Source organism: Pseudopodoces humilis, chromosome 6 (genome assembly GCF_049639895.1).
Source record: "Pseudopodoces humilis isolate 2021_Gansu_Grassland_sample_001 chromosome 6, ASM4963989v1, whole genome shotgun sequence".
NCBI classification, from domain to species: domain Eukaryota; kingdom Metazoa; phylum Chordata; class Aves; order Passeriformes; family Paridae; genus Pseudopodoces; species Pseudopodoces humilis.
In genome coordinates this window covers 5,318,167-5,343,022 of record NC_142205.1, presented here as the reverse complement: position 1 = coordinate 5,343,022, position 24,856 = coordinate 5,318,167, and the positions used below count along the sequence as shown (strand labels likewise).

Sequence of the window (24,856 nt, the reverse complement as noted above, 5' to 3'; positions counted from 1 at the left end):
TAATAAACGCCCTGTCAAATCCCTAGTAAAAGAAAACAAGACATTAAACATTTAATTAGAAAAACATTAAACACTTATTAAAGCACAGAGATATTCCTGAGGTAGTTTACAGTTGGAAACATCAGACTAGTTTGAAACACACTTGAAATCAGAAAAATGTCCTGCCTTTTGTGAACTGAGGTAATAAATTAAACTCTGAATTGTTACTTACGGATTAAAGGTTTCCATTTGATTTTGGGAAGAGGAATAATTGCATTATCATTCCTGGATTCCAGAGCCTTTGGGTTGGTTGGGAATTTCTCATAAATTCTGACTGATGAGTGAAGATACAACTGGCCCCTGAACATACCTAAGTAATAAACAAGGAAGCGTATTAGTCTTTAGATTTGGTTCTCTTACCCCTGGAATAAAACTGCCTAGTCAAAATACATGGTTAAAAACATTTTTGAAAATATTCCTTCATATTCAGAGAACCTGAGATACTGAGTCTGATTGCTAGGCTCAATAAAATCAGTAGGATCTTCCCTCTATTCCAGGAAAGCAAGAGTTCAGGACTTCTCATTATTACTGCTGGAAATCTGGTGCTACAGGAAAGTGCCAGCAATTTTTAAGAGCTGTAAAGGAGTTTGGGATTTGCAGAAGTTAAGACCTCATTCAAACTTCCTACCCTTGTTAATGCTGCACAAAACAGCCATTACGAGGAAGGCTGGATCAATCTGGCCTCTTCCCACTGTTACTCTTTATCTGTTTTCTAACCATTAACTGGAAAGCTACAAGGTGCAAAGACTCAGAGAAAAAGGCTAAGGCAAACCAAGCCTAAGAAAACTAAAGCACCTTTACTTCCCAGAGACAGCTGAGGAGGAGGACCTCGAGCCACTCTATTTCAAATTGTCACAAACCACATCCAATGAATCCTGACAGCTGGATGAAAACTAAGCCATGTAAAATCTTATCTGAATTTTCTTCACAGTAAGTTACTGCAATCAGTGTACAAATCAATAGGCAATAAGGCTGTTTTGTTAGCTGTCAACCTGCCTTCTAAAGTTTCAAGACTGTTAGTCATTTCCAATGTACTGAAACTACAAAGCAATGAACATTTCAGAATCAAAATGGAAAAGATTTATGGGCTTGAAATCTACCAGTACAAAAAGATTTGCTTTACTATAACCTCAACAGAGAAATGAATAATGTTTGCTACAGAAAATGCTGCAGTTGGTGTCTCACCCAAATAGACACTGGATTCTGTGGCCCCTCTGGCAGCTTCCACAAGATCTTCTTCATCTTCCAGTACCTCATTATTAGCTGTGTAACTCATGTCATCAAATAGACTTATTGGAATTACTTTGCCATCCTTAAGCAGCCATGCAGAAGCAATTGGAGTGCAAAACTGAAGGGGAAAGAGGTAATTGGAAAATTAATGTTGTATTAATGAGCTATTAAATAAGAATAAGAAAAAAGTGCTTAAATTTCTTGTTTAAATTTTTGTAACAGATGCAGCAGCTCAAAGTCAGAACTTCAGTAAAAAAAATTACAAGCAGATGTGTGCTTCTTTACAAAGACAGTGCCTGAAACCAAAGATGAAAGACATCTTCAAAACGTCTACTTTTGTGATATTTAATATTCTGTCTTTCCCCCTACCTGGTATTCCCATTCCAGATGTCCTCCTCGTCTGTTAAAAGCCATCACCTTCCAGTCAGCCACAGAGACCTTTATCACTGTGTCTTTCATCATAGCTTCCTGCTCATCCACATCTGAAATAATTTTTGTTTCTTCTTTGTTCATAGTTGATTTAAAATTGCTCTCAATGTATCCTGCTCTAGTTTCAATATCTGGGACATAGCGCAGCTCAAAGTGACCAACACTGAAATTCCACCTCAAAGAAAAAGATAAAACCTTTGTAGAAACAGCTTTTATATTCCAGGGAAGTCCAAAGTCCTCTGTGCAGAAGATTTCTAAACTGAATTACCTATATTTGGCCCATATTTTCATAATAAACTTTCAGACTGTCAAATGAACAAAACTGTACTAGGAGGGGAATGCTTATCCAGAACACAAATCAAACAAGCTGGGAAATGTTGTCCAACATGATGGGTGAACTGAGAAAAAAGCTGGTAAAGTAGGGCCAATGGCATTAAAGGTTTAGTGTATGAAGAGGAAAATTAAAATCATCAAGTACTACAGCTGGGTCTGCTTAGTAAGAAAACCTTCTGTAGCTGATGAAAGCAGTAAGTACAATGCTGCTAGGAAGAAGCATTCTAACAAGCCATTTTTCTCTTCACAAATTTAGTGGATTTAACTGGAAACAAGACTTTTCAAACTGAGAAAGGGGCAATGCTTTTTTTGTTTAACGACACATACAACCTAACTCAGATCCTTTGACAGGTACTTCATAAAACTAGGACTGCTCATGTCCCATAGGTTAACACCAAAATGAAATGTGTAAGGAGCAGAGTTTTCTTGCACAGCAAAAAAACTCTTCAGTTCTTGTAAACCTACAAAGAGACAAATGGGAAAAGGATGGCATGTTTGTGTCTTGGACAGCATGAAGTGGTAAATATTTCTTGAGCAGTGTATTTGGGTACCTAATGCTTCTTACCAATCTGGCAACCACCAGGAGCCCAAACTGGCTCTTTAAAGAATATACACCCTTCAGGTAAAGGTTTGGCATATTTCATACACTCAGTCAATTTATTAAAGATGTTACTTATTCTGGATTAAAACCCCAGATGTTTCCTACCCATTATGTGTCACCAGGAAAGCACCTATGTTTCTCACCACAGAGACAGGAGGATTCTGGGACACCAGACTAAATAATATGGTTTTGACACACCTCTCCTGGTTAATATCTGTCTCAAATAAACACAGAAACCAAGATTTATATTCTCAGACATCTGATCTGTTAATCGACTGAGTTCTCATTATGTTCTCTCTGATAGGCTACAAACTCACAACCTGTCACATCGTGCTGCAAACAGAAGAGGGAGCAGAGGAACAGGGAATGACTGGCTCTCCACTATGTTGCTGGGTAGTTACTTGTATCTATGTACAGAACCCAGCTTTTGAAGTCCGTGTTTTATGAAGTGAGTTTGGTTTTTGTTTTGTTTTTCAGAAAATACATGTCTGCAATTTTAAAGAAATCTTGATGTATTAAAACTTCAATGTGACAGTGTTAGAAAAATCACAGATTGAACCAATTTCTTCAGCTTAGAAAGAACACACCACCTACATTATGGAATGAACAACATAAATTTAAGAATGATTTAAAACATCAACTTAAAATGAAAGCTTAAGACATCACGTTTAACCCACCTCCCCAGTGACAATAACCATTAGTAGGTAAAGAATCTTAAAGTGAGTAGATTATAAGAGGACTTTTAAACTGTCTCCTCTTGTACAAAAACAACAGTTAGAACAAACATTATAGTGACATTTGCGTTGTGCAGTACTACAGTGGCAAATGTTTCTGAGGTGAGCAAGGACAAGGGTAGCAACTGTGATCTGATTCCTATCTTTTCTGTCTCACCATCTCTACGGGACTGTTCCTGAACATTTCTGACTCACTTTTCATTGCCACTGCGTGGCCCCACAGCTCGGACGGTTTTCTGGGTGCGGTGTAACAGGAGCGTCTCCTCCTGCTCTGTCTCCTCGTCATCCCAGCGGCGGCAGCCCACGGCTGAACAGATGTACTTCACCTGAGGGACAAGGCAGGCTCACATGTGCAACTTCAAAACAAATGTAATCAACAGCAATATTCAAAGCTAACAATCCTTACAGCCTGTTCTTGGCTGGCAGGCAGTTTGGAACTCTGTGACTTTAGATGTTTGGCTGGAGGGATGCTGAAAAGCCTGGTTTAAGAGATAACAGCTTTTCATAATGAAAACTTTCAAAGGATTCTAGGAAGTTTACAGTCTGTGGTATTTTGACTACCATTTGACTATATTTTGCATGTACTTCTAACACAAAGAAACCTGAGCTCTCTCTTTTTCCACTATTTCTATGGACATCAAAAGAACATTCCTGCAAGACCCACAGATAATTCTGCTTTCATATCATATTTGTCTCAGCCTAACTCTATCAGCTTCAAATGAAGTACTATTGATTTATATAAAATACCACAACGCCTTCCCCCTTTGCCTTGTCAGCTATTAAAAGGAAAAGAAAACATTAATGAACTCTCACAGTCCCAATCTCAATTAGAATTTGCATTATATGGGTAATGCCAGAGAGATGAAACTGCCCAAACTCTTAGGAAGAAAGAGTCAGGTACTATTTCCTCTAGGAAGCAGCTTTGATACTGTGAACATAAGCCAGGAATCAAAACAGAAATGAAAATTTCCTCTTCTGAGCACTGGAGGAGGAGCCTTTTGGTGCACAGAGCCCTCTGTGACCAGTGAGGAAATCAAAAGGAACTCATGAACTCTGCTTCGGGATCTGTGTGCTTTATCATTAGTGATGATTCCACACCATATCATTAGTGATGATTCCATTCCACAGAAGTGTACCCACTCTGATTTTGTTGAAAACAAACACTAGGAACTTTAAATTTTTTTCACCGAATCTATTTTTTAGCTTGTTTTAAAATGTAGTATTTCTGAATCAACAGATGTCTGTTCTTCACTACACAAAGTATCTACAAGCACTTCAATGACACCTGACATTTAACTTAACTTTTAAGTAAGACTTTAAAATATAAGGAGAACAACTTCTGATAGTAAACACACTGACAACTAAGAGTCCTTAACTTTTGCATATGCTGTATTTTTTCTGTTCACGTTAGTTTTGAAAAGTCTGAAATTAATTGAAAAAAAGGTGTCACCTAAAGCATTAATACATAGTGAGTTGAACTGCAAAGTCTACTTCAAACAATGCCAGACGATAAAAGCTGAACTCCTCCCACAGGAAGGGGTTATCCCTCCCAACCTCTCACTATGCTCTGGTGACAGTCCCTGTCCCTCCCCTTGTGCTGGCTCTGGCACTCCCTGATTCCCTGCTACAGCTAACCCAGCACAAAACTACTCCAGTAAAAAGGGAACAGCATTCTGCTGGGTTAGCAAATGGTGAGACAAGGGTGAAAGCCAGCACAGGGGGCAGAGCAGGAGCTCCCAGGCAGGAGACTGCAGTACCCTGCCACCGACTGCAGCCCATCAAGCTCAGGTTCTGCCCCTTTGTGCCCTGCAGTTGAACACTCAAGCTGCACCACAGTTTAAACCTCAGGAGTTTCCTGTTTGCAATGCAGATCTTAAAACACACAGACACAAAACACCTTCTCAGGCTCTTACCTTCCCTGAATAGGAGCTCAGCCCGTAGGTGGTCAAAGATTTTCCCCCAACTAAGACAACGTCCTCGCCAAATTTGTAGGATGACTCGAGAAGAGATTCAACGGTGAAAGGAACGGCTTCCATGCTCTCTCTATCCCGATCCCACTGGAAGAGGTCCCCATCCAAGGAAGGGATAATCATCTTATTTCCAAACGCCTAAAATAATTGAATTCAAGGTTAGCTATGATTTAACCATAATTTTATCAAAATACACAGACCACAAATGGCAGGAGAAATGCTGTATAAACAAGTCCAGTGCGTTATGCTCTAGTGTCCTAATGGTTTTGTATTCAGAGTCCTATTTTTCAAAGTTATACTGAAGACAGAAAACTTTCAGACATTCAAATCAAATCCACATTTCACTATTCTTAGTTAAAAAACAGTTCAGTGTGTGACACCTCTTCAAAACATTTGAAAGCTCGATGAGTTGACAGGTTTCATCCAAAACTGCAGAAAATACGATGTGGGTTGAAGCATTCTCCAAGAGACAGGCACTGGTTAGAGTGCAAAGTTTTGCAGATTACTGGTGATAGTTTCAATAGAGTAATTTTAAAAGTACAACTGAGGCTGTTTTCACGACTAATTCATGTCTATTCTAGAATATCCAACTTTCTGTAAAGCAGAGAGAGCAATTATCACTGAGATCAGAGCTCACATTTCACCTTTGTCTCTCCAGACAGTTAAATCTGACTTCTCCTCAGAATTGCTTATCTCTAAGCACACCATTCCTTTGAAAATTGCCTAGCTTTTCCCTAAACACACAGGTTAAAAAAAAAATAAAATTAAAAAACCTTCACTGGGATACAATATTTCATCCATTACACAGAGATTTTCAAGGAGATCCTAGTTCGGAAGTATGAGTCATTGTCAGTGAGTACTAAGGGACTTATTAAGAAACTCATTATCAGCATGATGGACCATAACTAATGCTGTGGAGCCACAGCGGCTGTGCCCATCAAGAACAGTGAGAAATTGTAATCCACATAATCTTAGCTTCTGAGGATATGGATTAACATGGGAGGTTTTAGTGATTTTTCAGAACCTCTGTCCATTTGGGCAGTATCCTACAATATAATTACATTAAATTCAGTTACTTGACACATTAGGAATTAAAGACTACTTCTGGTACACGTGTATTAGTCACTTGGAAAAAAGTATTCCTGCTCAGACTCCAAGGCACAGATAGGTATTATGAAGTGGTACAAAAGATGCAGAAGGTTTCTTGTTATTATTTCTGGAGCCACTGTGAGGATCTGAAACCACATCTTCTGCATGTTTCAAATTCCATATAACATGGAACTTTTTATTCCTCTAACTGGGTCAGAGTCGAGCAAACAACATTAAGCGAAGTTGGGATTCACCTGAACAGGGAGGGAAAGACAGATGTAGATGTGTGCATGTCACAACTAGTATCTCCTCATACACTGTTTGACACACTTCATTTAAAGAGAAAATTCAGGTGAGTTACCCCACACTGCTGGTATTTAACATCCCTACAGGATTCAACACCGATGCTTTCCAGCTTTGAAAAGCCTCATGATGACAGACAATTGAAATAAAAACTCCTCTCAGGAGCACAATGTGTAATTGAAGTGAAGATAAAAATAAACCCCTGAGACTAGCTGTGAAGCTCTTTACAAAGCAAAACTAGGTGTGTTCTTTCCCTCTCAGATATTTACCTTATGGCAATAAAGGCCAAACATCCTGGAAAAGATGCATGTGATACACAAATGGAGCATTATGGCCTACTATTGGGGAGGAAAAATAAACAGACACAGCCCTATACACACACACAGAAATAAACCAACAAAAAAGCAAATATTCTGGTGGGGAGTTGGGGGGTGTCATTTGTAGAGATCACCTGATCAGTGGACAAATAAAGCAAACAAATAAGGTTTATATAAATATTCATATTCAGAGCAACCTTGTGGTCTTGAGAAACAAAAGACTGGGAAGATTTGGAAAACACCTTTTTAAAACCAAAATGTCAGTGCCAAAATTGCAGCTGTAACCACGGTGGAAATACCTTATGAAAACATTCAACACAGAGGAGTAATACCACAAAATGTTTTTGTAATATACTCTTTCAGAAGCCCATAATAATTCTGATGACAACTTTTAGCCTGTGCAGCTGTTAGTTTGCATTAACAAATCCTCTAAAGGATCTGCACAAGATCCATACACATGCAAGTACATCTGAAAGCCCATGCCAGTATGAGATACTCTGCTCCAAGGGCTGGAGACCATTCCATGGTTTGTGAAGAATGGAGACAGTGGTATGAACTGCCAAAGAATTGCTGCTGAGCAAGGAAGACTCTGCAGCAACCACAAGCTCTGGGGACAGTGTGACACATGTTACTCTAAGTGCCACCCCTGCCCCAAAGCTCTGGCTCCAGGGCCCGAGTTGGAAATTTTCCACCAGGAAACAGCACACACACATTGGCTAGTTCTAGTAATCACACCCAAATTTCGAAGATATATGACGCTGACTCAGCAAGACACAACTATATAGTCCAAATTTATGGAGCAAATCAGGTTATGGCTTCCCTGACAGTGGCTTTCTGCCTGCTCAACTGTTAAAACGTTGGTCCCCATAAGCTGCAGAGGACAGATGACATTGTTGGTCAGCTCTGCTGATCACCTGCCAATGCTCCCAACCTTGAGGGCATCTGCAGGAGCAGCAAATCCTGGGAGACACTGGGAGGAAAAAGCTGAGAAAAGACACAGCTGCTATCCATGAACACATCAGGAAAGGGAGCACAGGCAGCAGAAAGAGCTGTTGCAGTGAAGGAAAATGCCAGAGTAGGAGTGGATAAGGTTAAACTGACCCTAAGTGCAGGTGAGACATTTGGGTTACTAACCATCACAAATGAGCTATTTCACTACAGAAACAGACAGGGGGAAAAATCACTTTAAGATGACTCTATCCATAAGTGGATTACATGACACAGAGCTGACAAGAGACAGCACCTGATTACCACAAAGGCCTTCTTTTAACAAAATAGCTTTATTTGAAGAATGGGGAAGGTATGCAAATGTGCCACTTGCAGGTGCCCACATACATGTGTAACAAAAGGCATTTGTGACCACTTGTGGTGGCATCTGTTTTCAAAAGAGCAGTACAGCCAGAGGCTTTGGAAGGACATTAATAACAACAACTATCTGAATTATGCAGCTCATTCTCTAGTACATCAGAAGCAGAAAAGGGACTTTCCTTGAAAGTACTAGCAACTAGCATCGGCATGCAGCTCAGGTAAAGGAATGACATCACCCTGTATCTCAAAAGCATTACCTCATCTCCTAATCCAAGGAGTGAGTCACCCAGGCAGTCAGCTGCAAATCTCTTGGCACAGAAAATGTAGGTTACCACGATGCACTTACACATTCCTCTGATCTGTCAATGTAAATAGCTATTTGTTCAGCTTCACTGGTCAGCAATATGGCACATAATTGTTAAGTGGCTTGTCTTTCTGAAGTAACACTTAAAAAAAGCCCCCACATTAAGCAGGGAGCCCTAAACGAGCCGCTGCTCTTTTGCTCATTAAGAGTTTGCAGCCCAAGTTCTCCATTGGCTCCGCGCGGGGCTCTGCAGCCCTATCAGCGGCGCGCGCTGCGCAATCTCCAGGCCGACGGGTGAGGTAATGCACTTTCTGAAAAGCCTCCACAAAAAAGCAAAAAGGCATAACGATCCGGAATGGCATACGCTTCCAGGGAATTTGCTGTCTAGACTCTTTACTGGAAAGGAGGGCACCGTACGCCAGGTGCCACGGCAGGTTGATCGGCGCAGGAAGCCGCTGATTTATAGCGGTGGAGAGAAGAGAAAAAGAAAGAAAAGGAAAAAAAAAAGTGTAAACAGAGATCAAAACAAGCTTCCAGGAGCTGTTTAACAGCAAGCGTGACATTCTACCCCCTTCCTAACGCTCTTTATCGTCTGAAAACAAAAATCGAGCCTGCTCACGTGCAGACACATCTGAGCCAAGTCTGGTGCCAAAACAGTCAATATTATTGTTTACAGATGGGCTGGATTATCTACTAACTCCAAGGAAATAACCACGCACAAGTGAAATATTTTCCTTAAAATAGGATTTTATGTCTTTATGTTTTTCTAACACTTCTGCTCATAGTTTTCAAGTCTTACTGTTACTATAAGCTGCAAGAGCTTCATTCCGGTTACTAATTAACTGAGACCAACCTACATGATCTTAAATGATAAGGGTACCAGTTTTTTCCCCCTCTACGATTATCCCTACAATAGGATAACTGTAACAAACAGGATCAAACCCAACATCAAGCACGCTCTTAAGAAAACTACTTCTCACTGAGAACTATGTCTTTTAAGCCTCTTCAAAATTAATCTAGGCAACATATTAAAAGTCACATATGGTAGCTTTATTCTGAAGGGTAGAAACAAGAGTCTGCACAAAGAAATCTGGGCAAGGGAAAGCAAGCTGGTATGCTCCACATTAAAAAAACAAACAAATTAAAACCACAAACCCATAGACAGACAGTAACACAGGTATCCCTACTATAAATGTTTACAGATTTTTCAGGTAATACAGATATATATAGATAGATATACATACACACACAATTTTTGAGATATCCCCAGTTTGGGTTGGTCTGGAACTGACTTATTGTCTGCTCTTTTTTGTTATGCATGCAGGAAGGTTATCTGCACAGAGCCATGGGTTTATGACTTTCTTCCAATAGAAGAGGTAATTTCTCCTCTTCACCTTAGATTTCAGGACGCTGATTCATCTGTTTTGCCTCCAGGTACCCGCAGAAATCCTGAAGCACAGGGCACTACAAGGATGACAGTGTACCGTTACTAACAGGCAAACCCTAATCAAACAGCAGCACACTGGGATGAAGGGGGACCCCAGAGCCTTTGAACTTCTGCAAGACCCACAATGTCCCCACTTCCTTAAGAGAACAAAGACCCAGACACAAGCACAATCTTTTGAAAAAGAGAGGCTGTTGAGCTATTCCACTGCCTAAAGCACTGGTAAAAGAGCAAAATCATACAGGGCTGTTCAACCAGCCAGGAAAAAGAAAATTGACTGCAAAGGGAAGTCCATGATTTACATCAGTAAAAAACATGAGACTGTTCAAGGGCAATGAGGAAGCTGAGGCAGGAAATACCAAGACAGGTTGTTGTTTGTCTAGAAAATTTTTCCTTTTTGTGAGTACCATTACCTCTGATCTCAGCACTACACTTGTTTATGAAGTGCATACCTGTCCTGACCACCTCCTGTGCCTGTTAAGCACTGAACATGCCCAAAGCATCTTTGAGACCAGGACCGTGAGAAAGGCTGCACCTGGATATGACCTAATCAGTATTTTATTGAGCTGTTTACAGAGGTGGGATTAGGTGGCCTTCCTCCTCTGCAGAGGTGAGAGCCAGCAAGTGCCAGGGCGGCACATCAGAGCAGCCATGGAAATAGGTTTTATCTCAGCTGGGGTGTGACAGCCTGAAAGAGCACACCAGGTCTGCACAGCAACAGTGAGCAGAGCTCAGGCTGATTGGTACCATCAGGCTGTATGGCTCACCCAGCAGCAGTTCACAGCATCTATCAAGCAACCAAATCTGGTCCCTGACTCCTGCCTACATTAAGTACCTTATGACACAAGTTTGTATCTACTACAGTCTTTCTTCTCCTCCCATCATCCCCCATACTTCACAAGCTGGTAGTTACTATTTCATTTTTCATGAATCCATGGAAAAGAGTAATAAATTCAACTTTCGTGGGCCTGTGTTTTCTGTATGATGAGTGTGTGAAGTGATGCTGTAACCCTGTGCCTGGATGAGTACTAGAGAACTCATTTCAAAACTCCTTTCTTCTCTCTCTTCAAAGCAACACCTGCAACATCCTCCTGACAACTTTAATAAAAGACTAGAGCTGGAATCTCTGTTATGATTCTACACATCAGATTTTAAAATCTGATCAGGTATAAGCACCAGGGTCCCAAGAAAACTGTCTTTTACACAAACTGTAAAAAGCAACAGATGACAGCAGCACAGCAGCTTGAGACTTACACTCTCTTTTCCAGCATCAGGGGGACAGTACCTTGTTCAGCTTGAGTTTGCCCTTAAAAGAACTATTCCTGCTCTGCCCTCCCCTGAAGGGCCATACAGGAAATCTGAGGAACTGCAGTGTGCTAACTAGACCATCCCAGCTTCAAAAGAGATCAGGAACTCAATACTGTTTGCTCTGCAATCACATAGACCCTTCCTCTGAAGACGAGCAAACTGAAATACCACCGTTACTTTAATCATAGTCAAACAAGACTTGGGTTTTTGAGATACAGAGATGCCAGCCTGCTCTGCTGCCATGGTAACAGACTTTTAAAAACTGTTCTCCTTAATAATAATAAAAAACCCAACTGCACGGTGCTTTAAGAAAGACTTTATTTTGACATTATTCCATCCCCCTCTTTTACATGGCAAGTTTTATTAATAAGACTGCAAGTCTTCTGAAACTTAAGAGCAGTGCTTTCTGAGAGAAACCGGTGCTGTTGTTACCGAGCCCATCACCGAGCTCCTTGAAACTAACAGCACATAAGGGAGTGGATTAGTGGAAAAAAAAATTATCCAGAGCCTCGCCTATCCAGAAACAGGCCCTACACTGAACTTCATCAGCCACCATGGCAAAATTGATACTTGTATTTGGTTGGCATGGCAAGACTTTGGTAGTGGGGGGCTGCAGAGGTGGAAAGAACCTCGCACTGGAACAGGATAAAAACATGAGGGGTCATCCTTTGAGGGGCAAGAAGTGGTAGACAAGGTGTGATGAACTTACTGCAGACTCCATGCCCTATCTCCCTACACCACTCTGGGGTGGAGGGAGAGAAAATCAAGGTGAAGTTAAGCCTTAAGGGAAGAAGGGAGGGGTGGGGGAAGCTGTTCTTCAGATTTGGTTTTATTTCTCCTTTTCCTACTCTGGTTTTATTGGTAATACAACTGGTTTTCCTGAGTCGAGTTTGCTTTGCCTGTGATGGTGCCTGGTGAACGATCTCTTCCCTGCCTTATCTTGACTCATGATCCTTTTCAATAGATTTTTCTTTCCCCTGTCCAACTGAGGAGGGATGTGACAGAGAGGCTTTGGTGGGCACCTGGCATCCGTGAAGGGGCAATAGCAGAAGCTTGTGGCACTTCAGGAGACGAGGATTCAAAGTGATCTCTGCTGGACCCTGTGTGTTTTTTCCCCTGGCCCTGCATGGACAGGATGGTTTTACAGATAAGGACACAGAGTCCATGTGAAAAACTAAGTCACAGAGCAACTCCTATAGGAAAAGAGCCTGATACAGGAGAACAGAACACTGCAAATCAGAGTCTCCTCTTTCAAGCATGCAAAGAGAGAGTGCGCGAAACATGCCGTTAGTCTGACAAAGATTAATAGTTACCTCCTTATGGAGCACAAAGTCCAGAAGAAATTCGGAAATGAGATGTCAGTAGCTGTGCTGCTAGAGGAATGATTTGCTAAACTGTCTAAAATGCTTAAACCTTGAAACAGGCCCTTCTTTATATAGATAAAGATATAGCCTGAAAGTTAAAAAAGGTTCTAGGGCAGAATAAATTACTTTTTTTGTGTATTGAGCAGCTGAATTCCAACTATCTAAGTTATCCATTACCCGAAACTGGTATTTGTCTAGGTACTAGATTTGATCCATTTTAGTATCTGTAAACACCAGAACTGCTAAACAGCCAATACAAAACATGCAGTGGGCCATCTGCAATTAAATTACAAGCTCTCTTCCTATCCCTTACCTTGACCCTGAGGTGAAGGGTCCATACCACAAGACTTGCAAGAAATGACTGAGGGAGCTGCAGTTAGTTAGCCTGGGAAAAAAAGGAGGCTCAGGGAAGACTTTATTGCTCTGTACAAGCACCTGAATGGAAGTTTTAGCCAGGTGAGAAGAGTCAATCTCTTTTCCCAAGAAACAAGCAATAGGACAAGAAGGAATGGGCTCATGTTCCATCAGGGAAGGTTTAGATTACCTGTAAGGAAAACCTTCTTCACTGAAAAGATGGAACAGGCTGCCCAGGGCAGTGGCAGAGTCACCATCCCCAGGCAGATGTAAAAGCCTTGTGGATGTGCCACTTAAGGATGTTTAGTGGCAACCTTAGCAGCGCAGGGCTAACACTTGGACCCTGTAATTCTGTAATCTTAGAGGTCTAGCCCAACCTAAACCATTCTGTTATTTTACTACAAAGAGAATAAAAAAACAGAGACAATGGGGATGGTAAAAATCCTTTCCAATATTTGGAGATTTTGACTATGGCTGTGAGCATGATATGAAAGTTGGTCGTACAGAGCGACTCTGAGAAAATTTCTTGGCTTTGCTCAAGGCACAGCATCACCTGAGGACTGGTCTTGAGAGCTTTGGTATCACACAAGTCACAACACCCTGTTCTGTAGCTGCTCATGTGTCCCCTAATGGAAGCTGTCATCCTCCAAAACGTCCTTAAAGCACAATGAAAGGACACGTGTCAGCACTTCCTCTGGGCTTTGTCGGTGCTAGCTACAAGTGTCAGCAAGGCAGCCACTGAGCTGCAGCTACAGGAAATCTTTTGGGTTTTTTAACTGAATAGGACACCAAACTAAGAGGACTGAAGATGTGCAGTTTAGATAAATACATAACACCACCTGCCTAAGCAACAGGCCTATTTGTGATGATGGTACGGTGGTGCTGCATCACACTAACCACCAACTCAGCTCAGGCAGGCAATTCCCCTTTTCCTCAAGTTTAGCATTTCCCACTAAAAAAGTTGGTTGTGTTTCCTATAAAAGCTCAGCTTCCAGCTATCAAGGTATTCTAAAACAATTAGTATTTTACTGATGACTTTTTGTCTGCTAAACAACATTAGAAGTTTATTTTCAGAAGAACTGTAAATTATGTTTTAGTTTCACAAGAAAGCAACAAAAATCTGTATTCAGAAATCCACCGGTCTCTCTAGTGAAGTCTCCCAAGCCTGTCACCTCTTCATGCACACATGTGTGTGTTTTTGCAGCAGCAGAACTGAAAAGAACCACTTGTGCCATCAGGAATGCTAATACATCCATGTAGTTAAAGAGCAGTCACATCCATTCTCCTCCTGCAAAACACAGGCTCCACTCCCCTGGATAGCCCTAATAAGCCTTCTCTGCCTCAATTGCAATTAGAATTTATCTTCCTTTGAAGTACAATTCTGGGCACTCACTTTTTATTCATTATGAGCTTTTCCAGGACCATTTAAGACAGTAATCTGTCTCCCTCTCTACCCGCAGGCAACAAAGAATCACATTTCCTTCCCCTACAGTGGAATGGAGATGGCAGCAGATAACCTGTCACGGGATATCTTAGTACACAGTTTTCTCAGTTTTATACTGGTCATCTCCAACCTCCAACAACAGAACAACTGTTATCAATCCCCACATCTTGTATTTCATTTAGCACAGTTTAATTTCATGTCTATTATAGAAAACCTGTACGACTGAGAACCAGCTGATGCGCCAGTCTTGCTCTACAGGAATGACACCTCCAACTATCTAAGCATCTGGTGGTTTTATACATCTCAGTAGTACACCAAAATAAAGGTCACTACAGGACACTTGAATACTCCTTCAGACAACCAAAAATACACGTTTACCTACAAGGAAACATACTTTCCCCAGTTTAGTCACCTCAATAATCAGACCACTGATTTACACTCTGCCTGCTTGAAAAGAGTGGCAATTCAGTGCCTTACATCTGCTCAGAACATATTACGGTCAGAAAGTAATTTCACAGCACGAATTGATATTTTAAAAATTTTATTCTTTGTTGAGTAAAACTATTCTTTAAAAACCTTTTGTACACACTCAAACACCTCAGAGAACCAACTTGTTATTCTCTATGAAAGTCTGCCTGGATGGTGCATGGAGACTCTTCCTAGTACTAAGCAGGAAAGTTTATATCTGTTGCTGGTGTGTCCCATTCCAGATGTTTAAGATGCACCCAAGATTAAGCATTAAAATTATTAACAGTGAACTAGACAGAGGCATTCATTTTTAAACAGAATTCAGAACAAAGACATTTTCTCAGAATGCCTGTGTAGTTTGAAAAGAATCTCCTTTTTGTTTGGCCAGTGAATGTTAGTAGAATCAGAAAAATTTTAAGCAGGATTAATATAAATTCCTAATATTCATCACTGCCTTTAACAGCTGCTATAATAACCTTTTCAGTGAAAATACTCAAGTGTCTGACAGTCTTAAGTGTTCCCCACCCATATCCAAGACAAACACTATCAGCTTTTCCTTGGATGATATTTACAGATAGTGACTCAACCAAAAAACAACCATAATAGAAACCCATAAACCAAACAAACATAAGTTTTATTCAAACTAATAAAATAATGCTGCAGCAGTGTCTAACTGGTGGGTGAGACTTTCCTAATTTTTTCAAAGACGCTGCTAAATTATTCACCCTCCCTGAACCTCTGGGTGGGCACATAATAGAATTCACAACTCAAGCCCCTCAAAGGGCATTTTGACCTCTTGCCTTACCCTGACCCATTTCAATGTGGATTTTGCATTTTCTTCTATTCCAGAGTGTAAAAGGTCAAAGGATGAGAATTGCTGAATTTCTTCCTGTGTTCCCAAAGCAACCCAAGACAGATTTGGGCTCTTCTCTGGCTCGTCTGAGCACAGTGATTGCCTTACCCAAACTGCAGCCAAGTCAGTACCTCAAAGTGAGTCCCAGGTGTCTGGACACTTCACAGCAGAATTCTGTATTTCTTCTGGGAAACCAAAGCATTGAAAATTTGGCAGGATTTATGATGCAAATAAAGGGAAGGAAAAAGAAAGAAGATACACTCATAATGTACATTACATCCAATCAGTAGTGGAGTTTTTTGAGATTTCAAAATTCTTTTGCAACTCACTGCTCTAAGCAAAAATTGAACAATCTGCTCAAAGTCTCTCTGGGTTTGCTTCCCCGACAATGCACTGAGTTTTCATAAAACTTCTCCACCTCTCCATATTTCTCTGGATAAAAAAATATAATAGGCTATTCCATAAAAATATGCCACTTCTATCCCCAAAAAAGATGATACAGATGTCTAAGTTTGTAGAAAAGTTGATTTTATGTAGTTATTACAATAGAAAGATATATTTATGTTTTTATATATATATATATACATACACACACACAATGCAATATAAAGGTCATGAGAATCTTTATTAGAATAAGGATGTTGACAGATTTGGTGACATGGCATAATCAAATTATTCAATTTTTCCAGGATACAGTGGTATGTTTACTCTGACTGCTATAAATGTCAGCCATGTGAACTGAAACTGATTTTATCCCGTGATCCTCAATGTCTCAAATAAGGAAATAAGATGCTTACTTAAGGATTAGTCTTTAACACTCCAAGCCTACCAGGTACTTTTATCAAGTCCATCCTAGTATAGCCTCTGCCCAGAGCACTGAAACAACTCCGACTGGTGCCTACTAAGTGATTTAGTGTAAAGCTTGCAGGTAAAAGAATGAATCATCCTCATCAGCAAATGATGTGCTATGAACCTTTCTCACTGCTTCTGAAGCAGTTCTCCACTTTCACTATAATTAAGCATCATTATTTAAACACGCTGCTTCTCCCAAAAGTATTATTTTCTAAGTATGGACAGTGTATTAATTACAAACCTAAATTTTAAAGAGCAAAGTGCTTTTATTAAAATTAAGCTCCCATTTAGAAAAGTTGTAATTCAATGACTTTCCTGTGAACTTCTTTAGGCAATCTTTACGTGCAGGTAACAAAAACTTGGAGTTGTAACCAGGCTTTTACAGAGAAAGGTTTTCCATTTTAAAACAATGGATAGAGAAACAGAGTTTTTTAATTCTGATGCACAAGCCTGAACTGCAGAGTCAACTTTTCAGCATTGGCACCCCGACTATGATTTGTTTATGTTGGAGCTTAGAGCCTAGGAAAGAATTTCAGCGTTTTAGTTACCCAGACACACAATTAATACTTCAGCAGCCTTTCCCTTCTAATTGATCTGTTCACATGACAAATGATGAACATCTCACTTGTCAGTGTCTTAAGCAGTAGTTTCAAGATCTGAAGCGTTTGACAGAGCTGCTGGAACATTTGAAATTTCACTGCCTCACTTTCCTAATTAACACACGAGCTCCAGACAGCCAGGTTGACATTTTACAGTTAGGCAAAGGAAGTTAACTACAGTTCTGTTAAACACTGAAAGTTTGAAGATCTAATGTCTATTCTTAAAAGGCACTTGGAAATTAAATTCATGCTTTTGCACCAGGACTTGGAACTACACTTCATTATACTCACACTTGAGATAGTTAAAAAAACCCTCATCAAAACAATTAAGAGCCAGCAGCACACTTTCCTTGCTCTGAAAGAACACAAATCTTTTTCACTGCAAGTTTAACACAGAGTTTCTCATCTGCTGTTCCTTGAAAGAAGATGTAATTTAACAGCTTACATAATGTTACTGCTTTATGATAAAGATGTGGCTGCTAACACAGAAACCTTTGTTACTTCAAAAATGCTGGAAGAAGAAGGAAAAGCCTCAAGACTCAGTCTGAGAGAATAAAACTCAACAGGTCACATGCCCACATCAGTATTTTGACCCAAACCAGAATTTTCCCAGCAATTTTAATGAAGTGAATTACTCACTTAAGTATCTAGATTCACTGCATGAAGATTTTCAGCTGATTACTGACAGCAGATTAAACATTAAATATTTAAAAGCAGTTTATTCAGAGTGTTCATCACTTTTCATCATGTTTCTTGTTAAATTCTGTCTTAACAGCATTTGTTTACATGACAGTAGAAGTCTAAAAAGGCCCATATTCATAACGCTTAACATCTTCTAAATGACCAAAATGACCTTTTCCTTCCAAAATTAGTTATCTCATAGGCTCTGCATCTTAACTGACAAAATCCCTCAGTGTCTTTGGCCACAGCTGTAGAAATGAAACAATTTGAAAGCTCATCTGAAAGTCCAACTTCCTCTATCCATAACAAACACTCTTTAAAAATGTATTTTTATGACTGCCACAACCTAATGACTTGTAATCACAGAAGAGAATTAAATATCACATGGACAAACTACAGTTTTTGCTGTCTAAACCCCAACTTTTCATTTCTACAGTCATACCACATTGGAAAAATACCAAAACTCTGGACAGACAGTTGAGTGACAAAATCTATATTTGCAAAAACACTTCTAATGTTGAAAATACTTGCACTCCCAAAATCTCTAAAAACCTGGGCTTGTGACTTGTACTGAAAAATAAAGTTTACATTTGCACAGATTTCAAATGTGTACTTTTCATAACCTCTGGTTCCATTTTCATGTGGTCATCAGAAACTATTTGCAGCAACAGGTAACAGACCAGTATTTTATGTATCTATTACTGAGAATATTTGTGAAGGATCACACTACCAACTGAAACCTCACAGCTCTTTACAGTTCTCTCTTCTGTATTCTTTTCAATTCTGCTCTTAGATATTTTAGAGGGAAAGTTCTTCTTTCCTACAGTGTTTTTTCTAAACTACAACAGTACACCTGAACAAATCTCACAAAGACGCATGCATAAATAAAATTCTCTCTCAGAAACAGAGGAACATGAGTCAACATTCACATTACTTCTGCAACCTGAGATACACATTAGCAGCTCTCACACTACCACAGCAACAGACCGCATCTTTCCTTTGACTTCTTTGCACCAAAACAGAGGTCGTGTCAACAGACAGCAACAAAGAACCACAAGCAAGAAAGTCATGCAGTCTGAATAATCCTGAACTCAACTTTCATTCTCTAATGTTCATTGTGCAAAAGCATGATACAGGATTGGTCACCAAATCCAACCATCCCTGACAGGGAAGGACTGTGTACTTCTGTGTTGTGTTATCATCACAAATCACCTCTTTGTCAGTGTTTTTATTCCTCCTAATTCTAGGAGAGAATGAATCAGAGATCTCCCCAGTGCAGGAAAAGAAAAAAGAAAAAAAGGAAAAAAACCTTCCTTCTAATTTTTAGCCTAGTTTATTGAAATTAATGGTGGCCAATAGCAACAAACAAGAAACTGAACTCTAGATTTTCTTCTTAGAGTTCATCAGCAAGAAGTGATGCAACCCTTTACCACTCAGTACTTCAGGGTGACCTTCAGCACTCTGTTTAATTGCTAACACATTCTATTTCACAGGCAGCCTGCTTATCTAGTATAAAACACCCCAAACAACCCTTTGTTCATTTATTAAGTCACAAGGACTTTTGCTTTTCTTGAGGGGAAAAAAAAAAAGCCAGTACTTGCCAAGACATAGTCTAGTAATACAAAGCAGATGATCCTTTCATTTGCTTGAAATTACAAGTAACTTGTTTTCAATCAGCAATTACATACAATTCCCCAACTCAGTTACATCATCTAGTTTGATAGTTATCAAATACATCAATTCCAAGGCTGAAATGCTGACACACTCCAGTTTGAAATGGCAACATGATGTAAGCACTCAAAAAAACCCCAAAAAACCACAACCAGAAAACAGAAAACTAACAACAAAAAAGTTTGAGAATAGTACTGACAAAGTTTCATAGCTGTTTGCTTCATTATTTAACATCTACCAAACAAGGAGGAAGCTGCATTCCTTTTATTACAGACAACTCAATTTTTAAAGATTTAGTCGGGAAATAAATTAAGGCTTACCTCTGGTTTACTGAGGCTGGATGACAAAAGAGAACCTGATCCCACATCCAGATCCCACTGTTTTCTCCCACTGTTTTCTGGATCCAGTGCAGCAATTCGTCCATCCAAAGTGCTGATAATTACTAGAGATCTGCAAGTTGGAAACATGCACAGTCAGAACTACAGCAGGATGGACTTCACCTATTAGCTGCCTTTTATGCTCAGTAAAATCCAACTCCAACCCTTACTTTATACCAACTCTTACCCAACTCTATATTCTGCAGAAAAGCAATTCAACTGGGTAGCTCTACCCAGACCAACAATAGAGCTGAAGTCTCTGGCTGGATGTCATAAACAAATTTCTATGCTGTAAGACATTTTCAGAGTTCAGATTCAGGGGAAGGCAATTGACTTTTTGCTCTTGCAGATGTTACCACTACAATACTGAATGAGATCATCTTTTTGGAGATAGTTATACAAACAGTATGGATCCGACTTCTTCTAGACCCTTCCAAACTGATCTTTAATACATTCTTTCAAAACAACCTAAACCCAAAACTATTAACCCAGCCAATCAGGATGTAAGAAATATTAAGTTGCAACTAAGTTTTCAATGATTTTGGATGAAACATCAAACTTCTGGGATATTTCATAAGTCTGAATAAAACAAGTCCTCTAAAGGCACACACAGGGCACTACAAACAACCTCCAACTCCTGCAGACCACAAAGCAATGGAACTGGGTTTTGCAGCTTAGGCTTTAAGTACCCTGATCTCTGGGGATACAGTGCCATGGCAGGCTGGCTGCCCATTTCTACAGTGCCTGAAGCTCCTCAATTTCAGTAAATTTTATTTCTTACAGCGCTGTACAATTAGAATAAGCGTTTCTCGTTGTGCTAGAGCTCCAGCATTAAAATAAACAAACAAACTAAACAACACATCAGAGACAAAGCACTGACAAGGCATTTCTAAAGGGCCTTTTTTTTTCCTTGAAGATTGTTTCTCTCTGACCTGAAAAAGCTGGGATTGTGTTGTCAGTTTGGCTTGCAGCAGCTCACCAATCTTCAAAGGCAGAGGGAGTAGAACTTGATCACTTTACAGGCTGCTTGCACTGAGGGGGGCTGGATCTAGTGACCCAGAAGGACCTTTATAGTCACTGGTTTCAATGAGAATAAGGAACTGTGCAAATAAACTGATGGGGAGATTAACCAGTTTCAGATGAGGGTGAAAGGGCAGGGGGCTGGTAGTGCGCACACAGAAATGTCTATTAATCTTTTCTTTAAACAATAAGGGACAGTAAATTATTGCATAGAACTCTAGCCAAATATATTTATTTGTCCAAAGTTAATGGTGTAGTAACATGGAATTTAGGGAGGAAATGATGGGGGTTATTAGTTTGCTTTAAGGAGGGAAAAACTGATACCATGATCTAAAAACATGTTGAGGGCTAGTGGCTCATTACATCACCTCTAACAAAGGTCACGTAAAACATGGCCATTTTACGTGTTAAATTAACCCACACAATTTATAGGATTTTATAAAGTTTATAGCACTACATGACTAATAAACAGAAAAATAAAGGTATCTTTAAAGTGTTCCAAAAATGTCATAGCATTCAGAAACTCCTTCTTCTGAAGGTGGCCAAACATTCCTCCAAAATCACATTCCTCCAAAAGCCCAGTTTAAGAAACTGTTAGAAAAATACCAATTGTACAAATATTTGCAGAGTAGAAGACGTAACTTTTTATAAGCTGATTACAAACAGTGTTTCCAACTGTACAGCAACAAAGACTGGGTTAATAATAAACCAGATTGCAGGAGATTGACTATTTTCAAGTACTGTAAACAAGTGCTCACACACTGAAGGCCTTGGACACATATTTAACACAATCTGTTTGCTTTATGGTAAAGCAATTTATCTGAAACCCTCTAGCATTGCATAAAAAAATATTATTCCAAGTGGGTCTACTTAAATTTTATGTTGATCCTCCTGACAACTAGGTTATTAAAAGAGGTAGAAATGCAGCTAGAATGAAGGGAATTTTGGCAGCCATACTGCAGAGAAGACAAATCCTAAAATTGTGCTGTGAAATGTTTCCTTCCCGTGTATTCCTATTGTTTTCCTTTATCCAATTCTTCCTGTTTGACTTCTCCCTCAAGTAACAAATCTTTCATGCCTTTTTATCTTACATTTCTGTATTATCTTTCCTTACCAGATGCAAACCTCAACCTTCCCTAGGAGTTACCTCACTATACAAGCCTCTCCACCACCACTCAGGACGGTGGTTTTGGAACATGTACCTACTCCCTGACCTCCAGCCACCCAGATCATGCTGTAACCACACCTCAGTTTTAAGTTTAGCTGATTTGGAAAGAGGAGGGGAGGGTGGGGAATCTTTGTGCCAGCAGCACACACTTGGAGGAACTGGTTTAACCAATCACTTCTGCACACTGTAAAAATCCTTGCTTTTCTTGGGCTCAGTGGCACTCAGGGTTTGTCCCCTAGGTTTGTCCCCAGCTGTAGAATGGACTTTGTTTCACCTACTGAGCAAACACTTCCATGAGACAGAGGGACAGAGTCAGCCCAGCTGTATCTACATCTTAGGTGTGGCTACCATTAGAACTGGAACCAGGTGTAGGAAAAACATCCATTTCTCTCTGTTTTTTAAATAAATGATTCGTTTTCAACTAAATATACACATTTCTGGTTTCAACTTCATCTTGCTCTTCAGAAATACCACACACCATGAAAAAAAGAGCTAAAACTCCTTACTCTTCTGATAAAATCCTTCATTCCTTAATCTGTCTATGAGTTAAAATCTTAATACCTGTTCTCCTCTTCTCTCATGGACTCCAATAAGTTAAAACCCTGTCACTGGAACTCTAATTGGTGTAAGATCTGAAATTTGTGCCCAAGACTCTCTCTAGTGTTACATTTTCTCATTGTCAGATTTTCCCTTCCCTTTCTCTGTGAGACTCCAGTGCTTGCAGCTTTGTGTACTGGGAGCGTGAAGTGGTGACAAGAGATCTTTCTGTTGCTCAGGTAGTCTAACCGAGCACTAAATTAACACATTATGATAAAAAACAATTTAGGCAATTACTTCAAGAAAATATTTCAGAGCTTAAAAACAAACAGGCAGGCAACTTGCTTTTTGTCACCCCACAGTGCTACTGTGGGTTTACTGCAGTGTATTAAGCCAATTCTTAGAAACATGAGCAGAATACAGCCAACAGTTCCAGAATAAAGACAGACCTTTCAGCCACCTGTTTGCCAGCCTTTGCTGGCTCAAGATGTCAAGGCTGCAATTCCTGTAATTCCATTACATTAAACTGAAAAAACAGTATTTTTGATGCATCTTTGGGCCAACTGATTGACCAACTGAAAGTAACATGAATTCCTGACTCAGTTTCTATTTTGGTTAGGCCTGATAAACTCTTTTACTCTCTGAAAAACACCTTATTGCTGGCTTTATCAACATCACTTTCTGACTGGAGTAAGGCTGAAGGACCATAGAAGCCAGCTTCCAGGAATACACAGGTTTTCTGAGAACACTACCAAACCAGATTCCCTTCTGAGAAGGGAAAACACAAAGTATTACCCAGCTTAAGGTCAAAAGTCACAACTACAACACCAAAGAAGCGAGGAGGATAGCAACAAACAGCATCAAGGCTGTGTCAATACTTGTTGACAGTAAATCACAACTATACTAGGGAGTGAATCACATCCCAGGGATACAAAAGAAGAAAAAAATCCCAATGACCAATATGACAAAATCATAATTCAATAATCTCCACAAGCCTGGACCAGGGGAAAAAAGATACAAAAAGAAATTACTCAAAATAAGGCAGCCAGTAAAATCCCAGGATCCATCACCTGAAAAATGAAGACCTGCACTTCTCCTTGCCTTGAGCTGCTGGTCCAGAATATATTGTGAACCAAGGGATGGAGGAGATAAAAATCCCTTCTGGGCCCTTACAGATGGCCAACAGCAGGACTAAAGAAGGCCAGTTCATGGAGCATAGAGAGATATCAGTAATTGGAGCAGCTGGCAGAGAACAAGCTAATGTTGTATAGATGGATTTTATTTGCACTTAGGCACTGTGAAAGCACATCTGGACACACTTTCATGACCCCAACCATCTACAAACAGCCTCTAAGGCTGAGTGAAAATGTTTTCTTACCTGTTCCTATCCTCTTTCGCTCACAGACAGGAACTTCTCATTCAAGGGCAGTGATAATGTTCCCCCTTGAAATTATGCAAAATACCTGCTGCAAACTTCCACATACATTGACAAAAGGCCGGTACTGGGCCTTAAAACCTTTGTTAGTATCCCATATTGAACACAACACACTTTCTGAGATCAAGAGGCCTGAGCACAGCACTGTTCTACCTTACAGAAGTGAAGGTATAATTTACCAACAAACAAAAGGGCTAAGACAGCAAAGGAAGTTGTAAACAGGACAGAGGAGGAACATTTCTTTAGTTCACCTACACCCTTTCACTGCACCAAACTTTGCATTTATTCAAGTAAGTTGTTTTTGTTAGAAAAATAAAGCAGAACTTATTGTCATCTTTTCAGTTTAAAAGAATCATAAAACCCTCAACAATCCACTGGGACATTGCAAATATGGCTGTTTGTTAAACTTGAACACTAAGCAGCTATTCCAACAGCAAACCCTGCATGTTTGTATGTAAAGAGCACAGTAAATCACTAACCCTCCTATTTTCTTCTAGAAAAACAAACAAAAAAATCTTCAAACTAAGATGATTATTTTCATTGGCCTAGAGCAAAGACAGTTGGGGTTTTGGTTTTGTTCTTTTTTTTCCAGATTATATTAACCTCTGTATTGTCTGGGTATTG

General features: G+C 39.8%; 1 protein-coding gene across 1 annotated transcript in view; it reads right to left on the bottom strand.

Moving 5' to 3' along the window:
- EIF2AK3 (eukaryotic translation initiation factor 2 alpha kinase 3) overlaps positions 1–24,856 on the bottom strand; it is a 41,377-nt gene that overhangs the window by 14,397 nt on the left and 2,124 nt on the right. Inside the window, exons 2-7 of the mRNA XM_005517928.3 lie at positions 20,016–20,145; positions 5,280–5,474; positions 3,562–3,692; positions 1,639–1,873; positions 1,225–1,387; positions 212–349 (exon numbers count right to left, since the gene is read on the bottom strand). Of these exons, the coding sequence (XP_005517985.3) occupies positions 212–349; positions 1,225–1,387; positions 1,639–1,873; positions 3,562–3,692; positions 5,280–5,474; positions 20,016–20,145 (992 nt within the window). The remainder of the gene's footprint in view (positions 1–211; positions 350–1,224; positions 1,388–1,638; positions 1,874–3,561; positions 3,693–5,279; positions 5,475–20,015; positions 20,146–24,856) is intronic.